This window comes from Schistocerca piceifrons, chromosome 3 (genome assembly GCF_021461385.2).
Source record: "Schistocerca piceifrons isolate TAMUIC-IGC-003096 chromosome 3, iqSchPice1.1, whole genome shotgun sequence".
In the NCBI taxonomy this organism is placed as follows: Eukaryota; Metazoa; Arthropoda; class Insecta; order Orthoptera; family Acrididae; genus Schistocerca; species Schistocerca piceifrons.
Genome location: NC_060140.1, coordinates 277,243,636 through 277,261,080, shown reverse-complemented (window position 1 = coordinate 277,261,080; position 17,445 = coordinate 277,243,636). Strand labels below are relative to the sequence as shown.

Genomic DNA, 17,445 nt, shown 5'->3' with positions numbered 1-17,445 from the left:
TAATATTCATTATGTATATAAATGTTACTATTAAGTTTAGGGCCAGACTGCCAAGGTGATATAATTACTAACAAAGTAAGTTGACTTAAAGTCAGATCGTGATCAGATCGTTTTGATTTATGGTTACACGGATTAATAACGTAACGCTTAATGGTGGCTGGAGCAGTATATTAGAAACCGGTCCTATCAAACAGTGGGCGTCCATCATATTTACGGCTTATCGCAGCATGGATAGGCCCTACAGAACTCCGATGTTATGAGCAGTGTGGGTGTAAATACAGCAACCATAAATGCGTTTGAATTATTGTGCTAATAAAAATCGGTGAAAAATATTCTCATTTATTTGAAACTACGTAAATCACGAAATAATATGAAATAACAGTTAATAACTTCAAGCAAGTCGTGGTTTTAGGGACGTGCTGCCACCTAATGCCAGGTACTCCATATCAGCGACCTCAGTAGTCATTAGACATCGTGAGAGAGCAGAACTGGGCGCTCCGCGGAACTCACGGACTTCTAACATGGTCAGGTGATTGGGTGTCACTTGTGTCATACGTCTGTACGCGAGATATCCACACTCCTAAACATGCCTAGGTCCACTGTTTCCGATATAATAGAAAAGTCGGAAAGTGAAGGGACACGTACAGCTCAAAAGCGTACAGACCGACCTCATCTGTTGGCTGACAGAGACCGCTCACAGTTGAAGAGGGTCGTAATATATAACAGGCAGACATCTATCCAGACCATCACACAGGAATTCCAAACTGCATCACGAGCCACTGCAAGTACTATGACAGTTAGGCGGGAGGTGGGAAAACTTGCATTTCATGGCTGCTCATAAGGCAAACATCACACCAGTAAATGTCAAACGACGCCTCGCTTGGTGTAAGAAGCATAAATTTTGGACGACTGAACAGTGGAAAAACGTTGTGTGGAGTGACGGTTCACGGTACACAATGTGGCGATCCGATGGCAGGGTGTGGGTGTGACGAATGCCCGGTGAACGTCATCTGCCAGTGTGTGTAGTGCCAACAGTTTAATTCGGAGGCGGTGATGTTATGGTATGACCGTGTTTTTCATGGAAGGGGCTTGCACCCCTTGTCCTTGTTGTTTTGCTGGCTGTATCACAGCACAGGCCTACACTGATGTTTTAAGCACCTTCTTGCTTCCCAGTGTTGAAGAGCAATTCGGGGATGGTGACTGCATCTTTCAACACGATCGAGCACCTGTTCATAATGCACGGCCAGTGTCGGAGTGGTTACACGACAATAACATCCCTGTAATGGACTGGCCTGCACAGAGTCCTGACCTGAATCGTATAGAACACCTCTGGGATGTTTTGGAACGCCTATTTCGTGCTAGGCCTCACCGACCGACATCGATATCTCTCCTCAGTGCAGCATTCCGTGGAGAATGGGCTGCCATTCCCCAAGAAACCTTCCAGCACATGATTGAATGTATGCCTGCGAGAGTGGAAGCTGTCATCACGGCTAAGAGTGGGCCAACACCATACTGAATTCCAGCATTACCAAAGGAGGGCGCCACAAACTTATAAGTCTTTTTCAGCCATGTGTCCGGATACACAGCAAGAGTAAGTCACCTTCTGTCTGGAACCATCATTACTGTAGTTTAAAAAGCATTAAAATGTACGTATTAAACAATGGGGAAGATAAAATGCAACAGGGACTGAACGTGATCAGCTGCGTCTTACATGCACAGCTCTTGGAACTTATCCAGCCTTAAATCGAACATGATTATCAGACATAAAGATTCAATTTGTCAGCATTGTTGCTCCATTATCGATTTCGTGACGATTTACAGCCTTGGTAGAAACTGAATTCTCCGCTGAACGTATAATTCCGTAGTCGCTACTTCCGTAGCATTTATGGCCATCGTATCGAAATTGGGAGGGAGGGAGAGAGAGGGGAGGGGGAGAGAGACAGATGGGGAGAGAGAGAAAAAGAGTGGGAGAGGAGTTGCGGAATGTTTTGAAACTCTTGGCGAGTAGTACTTTGATACCCCTCCGCGCCGACAAGCATCCGTTAGAGTGTTGGCCCGGTAGAGAGAATATATCACAAAGACATTCTGATCAACTGTATCAGTACACCCCTATCAAATGCGGAACTGACCACTAGATGTAACGAGAGGCGGACTTTCACGTTTGAAGGGAGACGGGGAATATTGTGTTGTCCATAGCGAAGCAGTAAACTCAGAATGGGTCGGTCACGAGAGCCCAATGACTAGTCACTGGGTGTCAGCTGGGTAACAAATCCATCGGGGACATTTCAATCCTTCTAAAGCTGCCCAAGTCGACCGTTGGAGATGTGACTATGAAGTGGAAAGGTGAAGGAACAACCACAGTTAAGCCGAGACCAGGCAGACCTCATGTACTGACGAGCAGACACCGTCGAGCACTGCGGTGGGTGTTTGTAAAAAAAAATCCAATAAAATCAGTGAAAAGAATCACTCGTGAATTCCAAAGTGCTACAGCCAGTCCAGCTATCACAATGGCTGTGCATATGGAGTTAAAAATGGGATGCAATGGCCGAGGAACTCCTCATAAGCCATTCATTTCGGTAGCCAGTGCCACGTGACGCTTGATATTGTGTAAAGAGTAACGCCATTGGACAATGCGTGGCTGTAGTGATGCAACACGCTATACCCTCTGGCAATCCGCTGGGAGGTTTGGGGTTTGGCGAATTCCTGGAGAATATTACCAGCTATCATACGCAATGTACGGAGGAGATGGTGTTGCGGTATGGAGTGTTTCTCATAGCTAGAATGTGATGTCCTTGCTACGCCCAAAAACACGGTAAATGCGGAAGGGTGTGAGCATGTTTGTCAGCATTGTGTACTCCGTACAGTAGAGGAACAGTTCGGAGACGACAATTGTAACAGCAAGACAATGCACCCTGTCATAAAGCAGCTCTGTGAGGCAGTGGTTTGTGGACGATAGTATTCCTGAAATGGACTGGCCTGGCCAGAGTCCCAACTTGACCACAATGGAACACCTTTGGGATGAGTCGGAACGTCGACTTCGCTCCAGATACCAGTGCCCAACTGCCTTCTCTGGTTTTGGCTATTGAGGAAGAGTGGGCTACGATTCCTCCACAAACATTCAAGCAACTTATTGAAAGTATTCCCAACAGACTTCAAGTTGTTATAAGGGCGAAGGGTGGACTCACTTCATATTAATGTCCACAACTAGCTGTCCAGATACTTTTGGTGAAATAGATGTATGCTTAGGACATGGTCTTGAAGTAAGATTTTGTGGTGGTAAGTTCCTATGGGACCAAACTGCTGTCATCGGTCCCAAGGCTTACACACTACCTAATCTAAGGACAACACACGCACACCCATGCCCGAGGGAGGACTCGAACCTCCGACGGGGGGACCTGTTCGAACTGTGCAAGGCGCCCTAGATCGCGCGGCTACCCCGTGCGGCCTTCAAGTAAGATTTGTGAGTTTCAACGTAAATATTCCTTTTTTGCTGTGTTGTGATTAAAAATTTTATTTTACATTGCACGTGGTAAATTCCGCAGATTTATCAGAAAAACCTGTCATGGCTGAGCAGATTTCGGACAGGACGAGCCCATGATTAGCATTGCGATCCGTATGTGGTCAGAAACTGGCGAGCGAGTGACACAGTGGTTACTGCGCTGGACTCGTGATCTGGACGAACGGGATTCGAACCCCATTCCGACAACAAAGATTTACGTTTTCCTGGGTTTCCGTACATGCTTTAAGTAAGTGCTGGCATGTGTTGTTCGAAAACAATGAAGTCGATTTCTTTCCTCACTCTTGCTGTACACAGATACCACGGAGTAAACGGCACATCAAAGTCTCATCTTTATTCATATCTTTGCGGGCGAAAATTGTTGTGCGAAGCATTTACGCGCTTACATTCGCGTTTCGTAATTGACTATCAATCTGATTGTCGCTTACGATTCTCACAGAAACGTAAATGACATGACGAGAAAATAAATGATGCAAAGAACACCATTAGTTATAGGAGAAGTTTCAAGTTAACGAAGAATCGGGAGACATGAAATTCAGTTACATGCTACACTTTATATAGAATGGCAGTAAGGTAATTCCGTTTAGTATTTGTGTGTAAATTATTTGCGTGACCATTAATTTCAACTGGGGCCATGAAGAAGTGTGCGGGCAAGTAATACATCTGTATCATCTTCACTTAAAGTGTTTGGTCTACGACTCATTCCAGCTGATAAGTTGATTCTCCTCGGCAGATCAAGGGCAACATTACTCATCACACTGCCTCTGATGACTATTTTTAGGGAGTACGTGAATTATGCTGCCCTGCTTGTTTCAAGGAAGCTTCTAATTTTGCTCTACGATCCTGGATATTTACTGTTCTTGACGTGTTTAGAATACGTCTTAAGAGGTACCGGTTTGTGATATTGTGACTTCTGTATCGGAATCAGTTTCTACAATCTGAAAATGATACACTGTGTTTCACTGAACAGAAAAAGTGTATGTCGTGTTCATGTATCTAACATATTATATTAATAAGCAAACTGATTATGCGGATTTGAGCTCTGGAAACTGGTTTCTACAAACATATATTGTTAATGGTTGAGAAATGTCACACATGGCGAGCCTAATTATTCCCTATCTTTGCATTAGACATAAAGAGATTTTCGTCAGTGGAACCTTAGCGTAATCTAGTCTCCTAGTCTCCATATCAGCAAGCAAATACTGTCGCACGAGAATATAAACATTAACACTGAAGTTTTAGAAAAAAGAGCGTGTCAGAAATACTTTTCCAAACATTGAGGACGCTTTCTTCACATAAAACAAGAAAAAGCTCATCAAACGGTCCAGCCATACTACGTTTTAGAGTTATTAACTTTGACGTTCGCCGATGACATTGTAATTCTGTTAGAGACAGGACCTGGAAGAGGAGTTGAACGGAATGGACAGTGTCTTGAAAGGAGGGTATAAGATGAACATCAACAAAAGCAAAACGAGGATAATGGAATGTAGTCGAATAAAGTCTGGTGATTCTGAGGGTATTAGATTAGGAAATGAGACACTTTAAGTATTAAAGGAGTTTTGGTATTTGAGGAGCAAAATAACTGATGATGGTCGAAGTAGAGAGGATATAAAATGTAGACTGGCAATGGCAAGAAAGCGTTTCTGAAGAAGAGAAATTTTTTAACATCAAGTATAGATTTAAGTGTTAGGAAGTCGTTTCTGAAAGTATTTGTGTGGAGTATAGCCATGTATCGAAGTGAAACATGGGCAATAACCAGTTTGGATAAGAAGAGAACAGAAGCTTTCGAAATTTTGTGCTACAGAAGAATGCTGAAGATTAGATGAGTAGATCACATAACTAATGAGGAGGTATTGAATAGAATTGGGGAGAAGAGGAGTTTGTGGCACAACTTGACTAGAAGAAGGGATCGGTTGGTAGGACATGTTATGAGGCATCAAGAGATCACCAATTTAGTATTGGAGGGCAGCGTGGAGGGTAAAAATCGTAGAGGAAGACCAATAGATGAATACACTAAGCAGATTCAAAAGGATGTATGTTGCAGTAGGTACTGGGAGAAGAAGCTTGCACATGATAGAGTAGCAGGGAGAGCTGCATCAAACCAGTCTCAGGACTGAAGACCACAACAATAACAATAGACTAACGTTTTATATAGTTCTCAAGCCACAAATTCGTAACAAATTTTCAAATTGGTCTCCGTTTTAATCTGCATTCGCATGTACTCGCAGTATCATGGTTTGATGCAACATTTGAAAGCCAGACAATGTTTTCGCTAGCTTCCGTAATACATCATGGAGCATCTCTACATTAGGAATGTCTAACAGATAAACTAAAATGATATATACACGGGGAGTCTCTCCTAAGAATCGCCAGGCGCCTTTTCTCTGGTGTTTCGGCAGACATTTGCAATTTCGTGTTTACAGTGTGTAGCTGGAATCAACTCAGACAAACACTGCTCATCAAGTTTATCATGAGACGCCCATTGTCAACGGAAACCGTCGGCTTGTTTCCCACTACAAATAAAACGATTTTTATATCGAGATTTTACGTGACCATTCGATAGATCGGTCCCAAATTATTTTACTGCTATATTCGTCTTACTGATATGTACTACACTCCTGGAAATGGAAAAAAGAACACATTGACACCGGTGTGTCAGACCCACCATACTTGCTCCGGACACTGCGAGAGGGCTGTACAAGCAATGATCACACGCACGGCACAGCGGACACACCAGGAACCGCGGTGTTGGCCGTCGAATGGCTCTAGCTGCGCAGCATTTGTGCACCGCCGCCGTCAGTGTCAGCCAGTTTGCCGTGGCATACTGAGCTCCATCGCAGTCTTTAACACTGGTAGCATGCCGCGACAGCGTGGACGTGAACCGTATGTGCAGTTGACGGACTTTGAGCGAGGGCGTATAGTGGGCATGCGGGAGGCCGGGTGGACGTACCGCCGAATTGCTAACACGTGGGGCGTGAGGTCTCCACAGTACATCGATGTTGTCGCCAGTGGTCGGCGGAAGGTGCACGTGCCCGTCGACCTGGGACCGGACCGCAGCGACGCACGGATGCACGCCAAGACCGTAGGATCCTACGCAGTGCCGTAGGGGACCGCACCGCCACTTCCCAGCAAATTAGGGACACTGTTGCTCCTGGGGTATCGGCGAGGACCATTCGCAACCGTCTCCATGAAGCTGGGCTACGGTCCCGCACGCCGTTAGGCCGTCTTCCGCTCACGCCCCAACATCGTGCAGCCCGCCTCCAGTGGTGTCGCGACAGCCGTGAATGGAGGGACGAATGGAGACGTGTCGTCTTCAGCGATGAGAGTCGCTTCTGCCTTGGTGCCAATGATGGTCGTATGCGTGTTTGGCGCCGTGCAGGTGAGCGCCACAATCAGGACTGCATACGACCGAGGCACACAGGGCCAACACCCGGCATCATGGTGTGGGGAGCGATCTCCTACACTGGCCGTACACCACTGGTGATCGTCGAGGGGACACTGAATAGTGCACGGTACATCCAAACCGTCATCGAACCCATCGTTCTACCATTCCTAGACCGGCAAGGGAACTTGCTGTTCCAACAGGACAATGCACGTCCGCATGTATCCCGTGCCACCCAACGTGCTCTAGAAGGTGTAAGTCAACTACCCTGACCAGCAAGATCTCCGGATCTGTCCCCCATTGAGCATGTTTGGGACTGGATGAAGCGTCGTCTCGCGCGGTCTGCACGTCCAGCACGAACGCTGGTCCAACTGAGGCGCCAGGTGGAAATGGCATGGCAAGCCGTTCCACAGGACTACATCCAGCATCTCTACGATCGTCTCCATGGGAGAATAGCAGCCTGCATTGCTGCGAAAGGTGGATATACACTGTACTAGTGCCGACATTGTGCATGCTCTGTTGCCTGTGTCTATGTGCCTGTGGTTCTGTCAGTGTGATCATGTGATGTATCTGACCCCAGGAATGTGTCAATAAAGTTTCCCCTTCCTGAGACAATGAATTCACGGTGTTCTTATTTCAATTTCCAGGAGTGTAATAGGTAAAGTAAAACACGAAGAATAACCAGCACTCCAGTAGTGACAGCACTGCCCTGTACTGCGCTGACTGCTACCGCTATGCAATAGCAGTGCTGCTCAGTCGCTATTGGAGTACTGGTTATTCTTCGTGTTTTTACTTTACCTGTAAATACATATCAGTTAAACGAATATCACAGTAATTTGGGATCACTTTATCGAGTGTTTTCTCCGTCTTCAGGCCACAAGTGGCTCATCGGGACCATCCGACCACCGTGTCAGCCTCAGCTGAGGTTGCAATAGGAGGGGAGTGTGGTCAGAACACCGCTCTGCCAGTCGTTATGATGGTTTTCTGTGACCGGAGCCGCTATGACCCAGAAAAATGGCAACAGCGCATGGCGGCCCAGATGGTCACCTATCCAAGTACCAGCCACGCCCGACAGCGCTTAACTGCGGTAATCTGACGGGAACTGGTGTGTTCACTGCGGCAAGGCTGTTGCTACTTTGCCGAGTGGGCACGTAAAATTTTGCTTTAAAAATAATTTTGTTTGTAACACGAAACAAACATTGGACATCGCATGAAAGACGTGATGAGCACTGTTCCTTTGGGTTGACTCTAGCTACACACTGTAAACACGAAATTGCAAATATTTGCCGAAGCGCTAGATAAAAGGCGCCTGATGGCTCTTAGGAGAGGCGCCCGATCTATATCGTAGATATCATCCCCTGTATCTCAAATAATGTATTTGAAATGTGCAGGAATCCCACTGTCCAGCTTATTCTCAGCGTCACATTCTGTAGCTTCTGGTAGAATGGTGTCAACGATAATTGAAAACAATACGCCTAAGACAGTCTGGGAGAATATACACATCTACTAGCCTGTCAAAAAAATGGTTCAAATGGCTCTGAGCACTATGGGACCCAACTGCTGAGGTCATTAGTCCCCTAGAACTTAGAACTAGTTAAACCGAACTAACCTAAGGACATCACACACGTCCATGCCCGAGGCAGGATTCGAACCTGCGACCGTAGCGGCCTCGCGGTTCCAGACTGCAGCGCCAGAACCGCGCGGCCACTTCGGCCGGCACTAGCCTGTCGTCTCTAATTTCAGTCCACATATTCATCTGAACGTATTGCTTTTGTCTAACCTGATTTGTGCCACAAGGATTTTCATCCGTCCTCGTGTTGGTTTTGAAACTTTGTGATTTCATTTCTTCCAGATGTTGACTCGCGTGCGAACGTAAACCGAGAAATATAAAAGAGATTGGCATCTTATTCAAACAAATCATCGGTAAACGGTCTCCCGAGGTTCAGAACCGTGAAGTAAAAGACCCTGAACGCGTTGTACACGATACGATTACGTGAACTACCCACGGAATACGCTCGACGTCGTAGTATGAGGTGTGTCACATACTCTGGCATGTGTTGTTCACATATGCCTCGATCCCCTTCGACAGTCTACAAAATGGGTTCTTTCTGGTTAGACGTACAAATCTCTTTTGGTCTACTTCTACAGCTACATCTACATCTTCTGTACTACTCTGCAATTCATACTTTAGTGTTTGGTAAATAATTCACAGCACCACTTTAAGACTATTTCACTACCATTTCTCTCTCAAATAGCATGTGGGAAAAACGAACGCCTAAATCTTTCCATGCAAGGTCTGATTTCCCTTATTTTACAAATGGTCATATCTCTGTATGTAGGCTGCAGTCCACAAAATCTATTAGCATCCGGAGATCATTGCAGTTTCGTGGAAAACTCTCGCTGCATCATAAAACGCCATTGTTTTAATGATTTCAACCCCAACTCGGGTATTATAACCGTGATACTCTCTCCCCTATTTCGCGATAATACAAAAAGAGGTGCCAACGGCCTTGCCGCAGTGGTAACACCGGTTGCCGTCAGATTACCACAGTCGGACTGGGGTAACCATCCAGTCTGCCGAGCGCTGCTGGCACGCGGGGTGCACTCAGCCCTTGTGAGGCAAACTGAGGAGCTCCTTGATTGAGAAGTAGCGGCTCCGATTTCGGGAGAGCGGTGTGCTGACCACATGCCCCTCCATCTCCCTATCCAGTGACGCCTGTGGGCTGAGGATGACACGGCGGCCAGTCGGTACCTTGGGGCCTTCCTGGCCTGTTCGGGAGGAGTTAGTTTTAGTTAGTTACAAAAAGAGGTGCCCTTCTTTCAACTTTTCGAAGTTTTCCGTCAATCCTATCTGATAAGACTCTGTGCAGTAATGCTCCATAAGACAACGGACAAGTCTAGATAGGCAGTCTCTTTAGTAGATTTGTAGCATCTTCTAAGTATTCTGCCAATAAAACGCAGTCTTTGGTTTTCACCCCAAAGCATTTTCTATGTGATCGTTTAAGTTTTTTGTAGCTATAACTTATAGATACTTACTGAATCGACAACGTTTAATTTTGTGTGATTTATCGTTTATTCGTAATTTAATAGATTCTCACACAATTAAGACGATACTCTACGGACAAGCAGCTTTATTAGGGGGCGCTTGTGAGGGTCGGTGTCGGAACCCTTCTGCAAATCTAGAGAAATGGAATCAACGCAAGATCTCCTGTCGACGGCACTCAATACTTCGTGTAAGTAAAGAGCCAGTTGTGTTTCACAGGAACGATGTTTTCTGAATCATTATTGGTTATGTGTCATTAGACCGTTACCTTCGAGTTAATTCGTAATGTTGGAACACAGTGTATGATCCAAAACCCAGCTGCAAATCGATGGGTCTACAATTCAGCGGATTAGTTCTAATTCTTTTCCTGTGTATTGGTTGATTTGTGCAACTTAGGTCCAGATCTTGCGTCGAGCGAGTTTATATGCGATCGATAAAAGTGTACCTATTTCATCTGGGTACAAAGAAAGAAACTTACTTGGTATACAGTCTGGACCGGAAGACGCGCCTTTCTTAAGTCACTTTATTTTGCTTCGCTGCACCGAGGTTATCTACTAAGTTACTCGTGTTGGCAGCTATTCTTGATTCGGATTATGGAATATATTTTACATCTTCTTTGCTGAAAAACTTCGGAAAACCGTCTATAGCAAATCCATTTCAGCAGCGCTGTCATCGGTGACATTACCATTCGCGTGTATTGCCGCTGGTATAAAAAGAACTGGGTTGCTACGGATGCTGTCTCTGCAGTGCGACTATATACAACAAGAAAGATAAGGAAACTTGGCTTACTTGCGTCTCACTGTAACCGCCAGGACCAACAGAGCCTTCAGCCCAGTAATAAAAGTCATATTTGTCTGCTCACGAAAACAATATCCAGTAATGGTTACGAGGGCTGCTTGTCAGGTTATTACAAGCACAATCAAACAAGGCTGGTGCTCTTTGGAGTTGAAATGCCTGCTCCTAATTTGTAATTGATCAGCTAAGCCAACACATGATGCTCATGGCACATAGGAAACTTGCATGACCGGCCATCTTCATTTCGCGGAGTGAAGATTTTGAGAACTGTTAATTCCGTAAGGACTCGCCCAGATTTATTCCCTCCATAGTATATCGCGCGTAAGGCCACAAGAAGAGACGATATACAAGGTGCAAAAAAACTTCGAGGAGAGAAGTGGAAACATTTTTTTATGGGACAAAACGTCTCAGGTGCACTTTTTCCTTGCTAAGGGTCCATGAAGGAGTTACCTCAAGTGACATAAATAGTGTTTTAGAGATGTTACTGGGAATGTCCCCTGTTTCCATTAATGCATGAGTGGCATCTGCATGCTAATGATTACGTAACGCGCAAGGAACAACCAGGTGTTTCCCGAATAATGGCTGCAGCTTCTGCCAGACGGGCTACCAGCTTTTCTGGACTGTCTGTCGGTATCTAGTATACCGGACCATTCATCACCTCCGCACAAAAGGAAATTCATATGACGTCAGCAACGTCTCTGAAACAATATTCATAACACGACAGTTCGAATATCTTCATTGAATGCCAATAGCGTCAAAATCTTCAAGGACACCTAGCGGAGAAACAATGGACCTGTGACATTTTCGGCACGTAAAAATGTTTTCTTTTGATTTTCTCTAAACACTCCAAAATTTTGAATATGTTGTTTTCTGCACCCCACATTTATTGGTGTTTGCAAACAAGTAGTACTACACTAAAATATATTGACATAAAGTTATTTTCATCAAGTTAAAATGTTTAAGGTGATATATTTGCACGGCAAAACAAAATGAAACTATTAATAAAAAAATGGTTCAAATGGCTCTGAGCACTATGGGACTCAACTGCTGTGGTCGTAAGTCCCCTAGAACTTAGAACTACTTAAACCTAACTAACCTAAGGACATCACACACATCCATGCCCGAGGCAGGATTCGAACCTGCGACCGTAGCGTTCGTGCGGTTCCAGACTGTAGCGCCTTTAACCGCTCGGCCACTCCGGCCGGCCAAAACTATTAATAACTCACCACTATTAGATTTACAACTTCGATTCCGCCGTTTCTCTCGATGTTCGAGGCTTTATTGTGAAGAACGTACAACTTTACGCTACAAAGTATTGGCCATTCCTGGCCACTACTTTCAGCCTTCTTTCGGACATTGTAGGAATCCTGCGGCGGAAGAACTGGGCGTGTCTTGTGGAGATCCAATTTTACTCCTTCTCATATGACAGAAAGTGCTGGACAGCCACGCCGTGTGCCATTGATCAGAAAAGATAGTAGTCAGAGGGAACGAGGTCTGGAGAATACGGCGGGTGGGGCAAGACTTCCCATTTCATCGTTTCCAGGTATGTTTTGATGGGTTTACAGGCCTGCGGTCGAGCACTGTCATGCTGAAAAATCACCTTTTCATGTCTATCGCTGTATTGTGTTCGTTTATCAGTGCTATGCTCAAACGCATGAATTGCTTTCTATATCGATCTTCTGTTATTGGTTCCATCGGTTTCAGTAGCTTCGGAAAACCTTCTCTCTTCCGCCGTCACAGCGGTCTTCGCGGTCCAAATGACTGTGCTTGAAGCGCTGAAACCATTCTCTGAGCGTTCTTAAACCCAGTATTCTATGAGCCTCATCCGTAGCTCTCTTTCTGTTTAAAGCAGAAAACTAAAACTTCGTGCAAATGAAGAGAACTGTGCTCGTAAGTTGACACATTCAATCGAGAGTAACTTTATGATGCAATCACAAATCGACTAGGCCGGCCGGAGTGGCCGAGCGGTTCTAGGCGCTACAGTCTGGAACCGAGCGATCGCTACGGTCGCAGGTTCGAATCCTGCCTCGGGCATGGATGTGTTTGATGTCCTTAGGTTAGTTAGGTTTAATTAGTTCTAAGTTCTAGGCGACTGATGACCTCAGACGTTAAGTCGCATAGTGCTGAGAGCCATTTGAACCATTTTTCAACAAATCGACTAGTATTTTGATGGCGTTGTTTCTACGAATGCCTAAGCTTACTGTATGACACCACCTGCACCACCACTTGCCGCTACTGCCATATATTGCAAAACGGCTGAAATAAACCTGTAGACGTAATTACTAAAGAGCAAAAAATTAGCTCCACCTATGTACTATGCTTTGATTTGTACCCTACGCAAATTCACGGTTTTGATGCTGTCTCGCAAAACATACGAAGCTCTCCAGTCCCTTGATAGGCACCTACGCGGCTAACCCTAAGATATTAGATGCCCTCCGTCTGTTCCGCATCTCAGCACCACACGAGCCTTCGTGCGACCGCGTGGGCTGACAAGATAACAGCGAGCAGCTCATGTACACAGCCATGCTCACAATCACCTTTCCCGCGCTTCTTTTGCGAGTGAGAAATAATGACGCGAAGTAGCCCATTCTTTAAACTTGGCTATATTGTTTATATGTGTATATAATTTCACACGAAGTAATTTTGGGCAACTACAGAAAACCCAAGTCCGAATGGCTGATCGCGGGTTTGAACCCCAATCTCACGAATAAAAGTGAAGTGTTTCAACTAATTCGACAGCTTGCACAGTTAAAAGTAGAAGACTGAAAGTTTGATTTTTCTCCTAATTACTTGGTACGACATATAGGAGCACTTAATATCAGATTAGTAGTGTTAGTACTGGATATAAAGCTTAATAGTCCATTTTGCGCGCTCCGGTACATAATCATTTCACTGTTCATGTTATATATTAATGGAATGGTAGATAACAGTAATGTCAGACATTTCACAGGTTATGGTATTGTCTATAATGATCTGAGATGCCTACACATATATCCCATCAGATCCAGATAGCCGGCTGGAGTGGCCGTGCGGTTCTAGGCGCTACAGTCTGGAGCCGAGCGACCACTACGATCTCAGGTTCGAATCCTGCCTCGGGCATGGATGTGTGTGATGTCCTTAGGTTAGTTAGGTTTAATTAGTTCTAAGTTATAGGCGACTGATGACCTCAGAAGTTAAGTTGCATAGTGCTCAGAGCCATTTGAGCCAAGATCCGGATAAGATTTCAAAATAGTGGAAAGTTTGACAAAATGATTTAAACATAAAAAATGTATGACTATAGCTGATTCACTAAACTCACACTAGATTTACAATTTGTGGCAATATGAAACAGAAAGATCACTTGGACTCAGTCGTGGGAAAAACATATGGCAGAGTGCGTTTCATTGGTGGGATACTAGGAAAATTCAATCAATGTGTCAAAATTTCGAGAATCAACTTGCTCTCTGCTACGTGTGTTGAGCGAAAAGACCGCGAAAGCTAAAGTAGAGACATTGGAGATCAGACGGAGAGTAACCAACAGTCGTTCTCCACGTGACCCATTCGCGACTCAAAGAGTAAGGGGGAAAGTGGAAGTGAGTTAACGTTACCTGCGGGGTGTAAACGTAAACATGGTATCTACAAAGGAGGCGGATTACAAACGACCCGTGTGACCAACCGTAGACTATTGCTGAACTGTTTGGGTCCCATTCGAAATAGGAGTAACAGTGGCTACTGAAAATTTAGAAATAAAGGCAGCACGGATGGTCTCACGGAAGAACTTTACGGGAACGCTGAAAAATCGGATAGGCGGGCGTTTGAAGATAACATGAACTGTACCACGAAAGCCTACTTATAAACTTTCATGAAACCGTAGTAAGTATCCAAGGATAAACGAAAAACCTCTATGTATTGGTTCCATAGGGACCACAAAGGTAAGATTAATCACACCATGCACAGAGACAATGAAGCAGTCATTCCTTCCGCGCTGTATACGTGAATGGTACAGAAAGAATCCCTAGGACATGGTACGATTGGAAATACTCTTCATCATATGCTTCCCGGTGTTTTGCAGACTATGGATATGGATATGGCTGTCTTGGCTTCTATGAATCGTACCACCGCTACAATCTGACAAATTATCTGGCAGGCGTCTGCTCGACTCACCCGTGGCGTCCGGCGGCTGCCGCCATGGCGGCAGTGAGTCTCTCGTCGCCCGTCGCACTGGGAGCAGAGCAGCTGACTGCTGGTACGTCTGCTCGCTGCCGCGCCGACACCGCTACTGCCTCAGACAGACTCTGCTGCAGCTGCCGCGCCTGGCCCCCGCAGCGTAGGCAACACACCACACACCGCGTCCCCTCGTACCGGCACGCCCACCTCCGTCTCCTCCTCGCTGCAAGTACTCCGTCGCTACAACACTCGTGCAAAGCATTCCCGTGTTAATTTTAGCAGAGTGGTCAGCTCGTCTAACTGCCATACAGCGGGCCTAGGTTCGATCCCCGGCCGGATCGGAGACTTTCTCCTTGCAGGGACTGGGTGTCGTGTTGTCCTCATCATCATTTCATCATAATCGACACGCAAATTGCTCAGTTTCGCGTCAGCTGAAAAGACTTACAACTAGGTGGTCGAATTTCCCCAGGTGGGGCCTCGTGGCTATCAACGCCATACGACCATTTCATTTCATTTTCGCTTTAATTAGGAAAATTTCAAATTATTGCAAAAACAATCAGAAAAAAAATTAGTAAAATTCTTGAGACGACAGATTATTCACATATTTTCTTAAGTGTTAATCCGACAACTGGTTGGCAGCAATTCTTCTTCAAAACTTCTTTCTGTTGTCTGTTTGTCTCTTCAATTTCTCATGCGAAGCGTCTCGTACATCACAGCTGATTTGTTTGGTGTAATAAACTCTACCTGTCCTTCTCTTGCCTCGAATAATTAATTCTTTTTCATTAGCCAGGAAAGACATTGTTTTGGTGCAGCTGGCCATAGTGTTAGTAGCAGAGATCTTGCTTCACATATTCTTCTAAGGGTTTTTCATTTGTGAGCGTTGCTTTCCGCCATATTTTTCACATCACGTTCCAGCAACACTTTTTAAATAACTCCAGATTTTTATTTTCGCATATACAAATAGTTCATATTTTCGTGCCATATGTGGCTACGCTCCAGTCAAAGTACTTAACAACCTTTTTTTGGTCTCCACGTTCTGGATCCTCGATCCAAGCAGTATCTTTTTCTTGTAACAGACTGCCTTTGTCTGTGCAGTTCTGCCCTTTATGTCAGCTGAACGTTTGCTGGTGCTCCTTCCGTCGGGCATGGGTGTGTGTGTGTTGTACTTAGTGTAAGTTAGTTTCAGTTCGATTAAGTAGTGTGTAAACTTAGCGACCGATGACCTTAGCAGTTTGGTCCCATAACATCTTACCACAAATTCCCAATTTTTTTTTTATGTTCGCTGTCTGTACTGCTTTTACATGCTAAGTAGTTGAAAGTATTTATTTGTCTGAGTGGTATATCGTTAACTGCAATGTCTACTGCCATAGGTTGGCGCTTGCATGCCATAGTTTCGGCCTTCCTTGCGTTAATTTTGATTTTGTGTTTCTGTTTCTCTATAATCATGTTTGCTAACAGTTTCGCCAGTTTCCCTTCGTTTTCCGCTATGGCAGTTATGTCGTCAGCATATGATTTCTGATTTCCACTCCATTATTTTTATCTCTACCATATCTTCTTTTTCCGCCGCAGTCTCGGGCGCCTTGCCACGGTTCGTGAGGCTCCCCCCCGTCGGACATTCCAGTCCTCACACGGGCACGGGTGTGTGTGTTATCCTTAGCGTAAGTTTGTTTAAGTTAAATTAAGTAGCGTTTAAGCCTAGGGACCGATGACCTCAGCAGTTTGGTCCCATAGGAACTCACCTCAAATTTCCAAAAATTTCCTCTTTCCGCGTTGCACTCGCGAGAGACAAACGACGGTGTTGAATATCCTCTGGCATGCGCTCTAAGCGTGACAATAGACCAAAGAAGGACCAAAGATGAGATTAGCGATAAACGTAACATTAGAATTGGAGTTCCGTAGTAAATGAAATAAAAGAATTTTGCTACATTATAGACAAGAGAACAGCGAGAGAGGAAACATGAAAGACACAGAAAGTAGATTAGAATAGATAAAGAGAAGAGTCTTCATCAAAGAAATAGTGTACTTTTTTCAAAAAAGGCCTTATTTTTAAAGATGGATGTCTTGAACACAACATTGTATCAATGAATTATGGACATTAACAAAAGCAGAAAAAAAAGAGAATTTAGACGTTTGATGTGTTATAGAAAAATGGTGAAAACTAAGTGGAGTGACAAGTTAAACACAGGAAATTCTCCGCAGAATCGTCGAGTACTCGTGTATGGATAACAGTAACAAGAAGAAGAGACATGTTAGGAAATGTGTTTATACATCAGAGAACATTCAACAAATAAGGGTGGACATTGGGTGTAAGTGTTACCTTCGGCCGGAGTGGCCGAGCGGTTCTAGGCGCTACAGTCTGGAACCGCGCGACCGCTACGGTCGCAGGTTCGAATCCTGCCTCGTGCATGGATGTATGTGATGCCCTTAGGTTAGTTAGGTTTCAGTAGTTCTAAGCTCTAGGGGACTGATGACCACAGAAGTTAAGTCCCATAGTGCTCAGAGACATTTGAACCATTTTTGAAAGTGTTACCGTGAGGTGAAGAAGTTTATACAAGAAAGGAA

General features: G+C 44.9%; 1 protein-coding gene and 1 pseudogene across 3 annotated transcripts in view; both read right to left on the bottom strand.

Annotated features, from left to right (window-relative positions):
* LOC124788124 (collagen alpha-1(XVIII) chain-like) overlaps positions 1-14,987 on the bottom strand; it is a 674,174-nt gene extending 659,187 nt beyond the window's left edge. For all 3 annotated transcript variants that reach the window (XM_047255257.1, XM_047255259.1, XM_047255258.1), the window contains exon 1: positions 14,881-14,987. In XM_047255257.1, coding sequence (XP_047111213.1) covers positions 14,881-14,906 — 26 coding nt within the window. In that variant the 5' untranslated portion in view covers positions 14,907-14,987. The remainder of the gene's footprint in view (positions 1-14,880) is intronic.
* LOC124790326 lies at positions 7,915-8,032 on the bottom strand (annotated as a pseudogene).
* Positions 14,988-17,445: the final 2,458 nt, after the last annotated feature.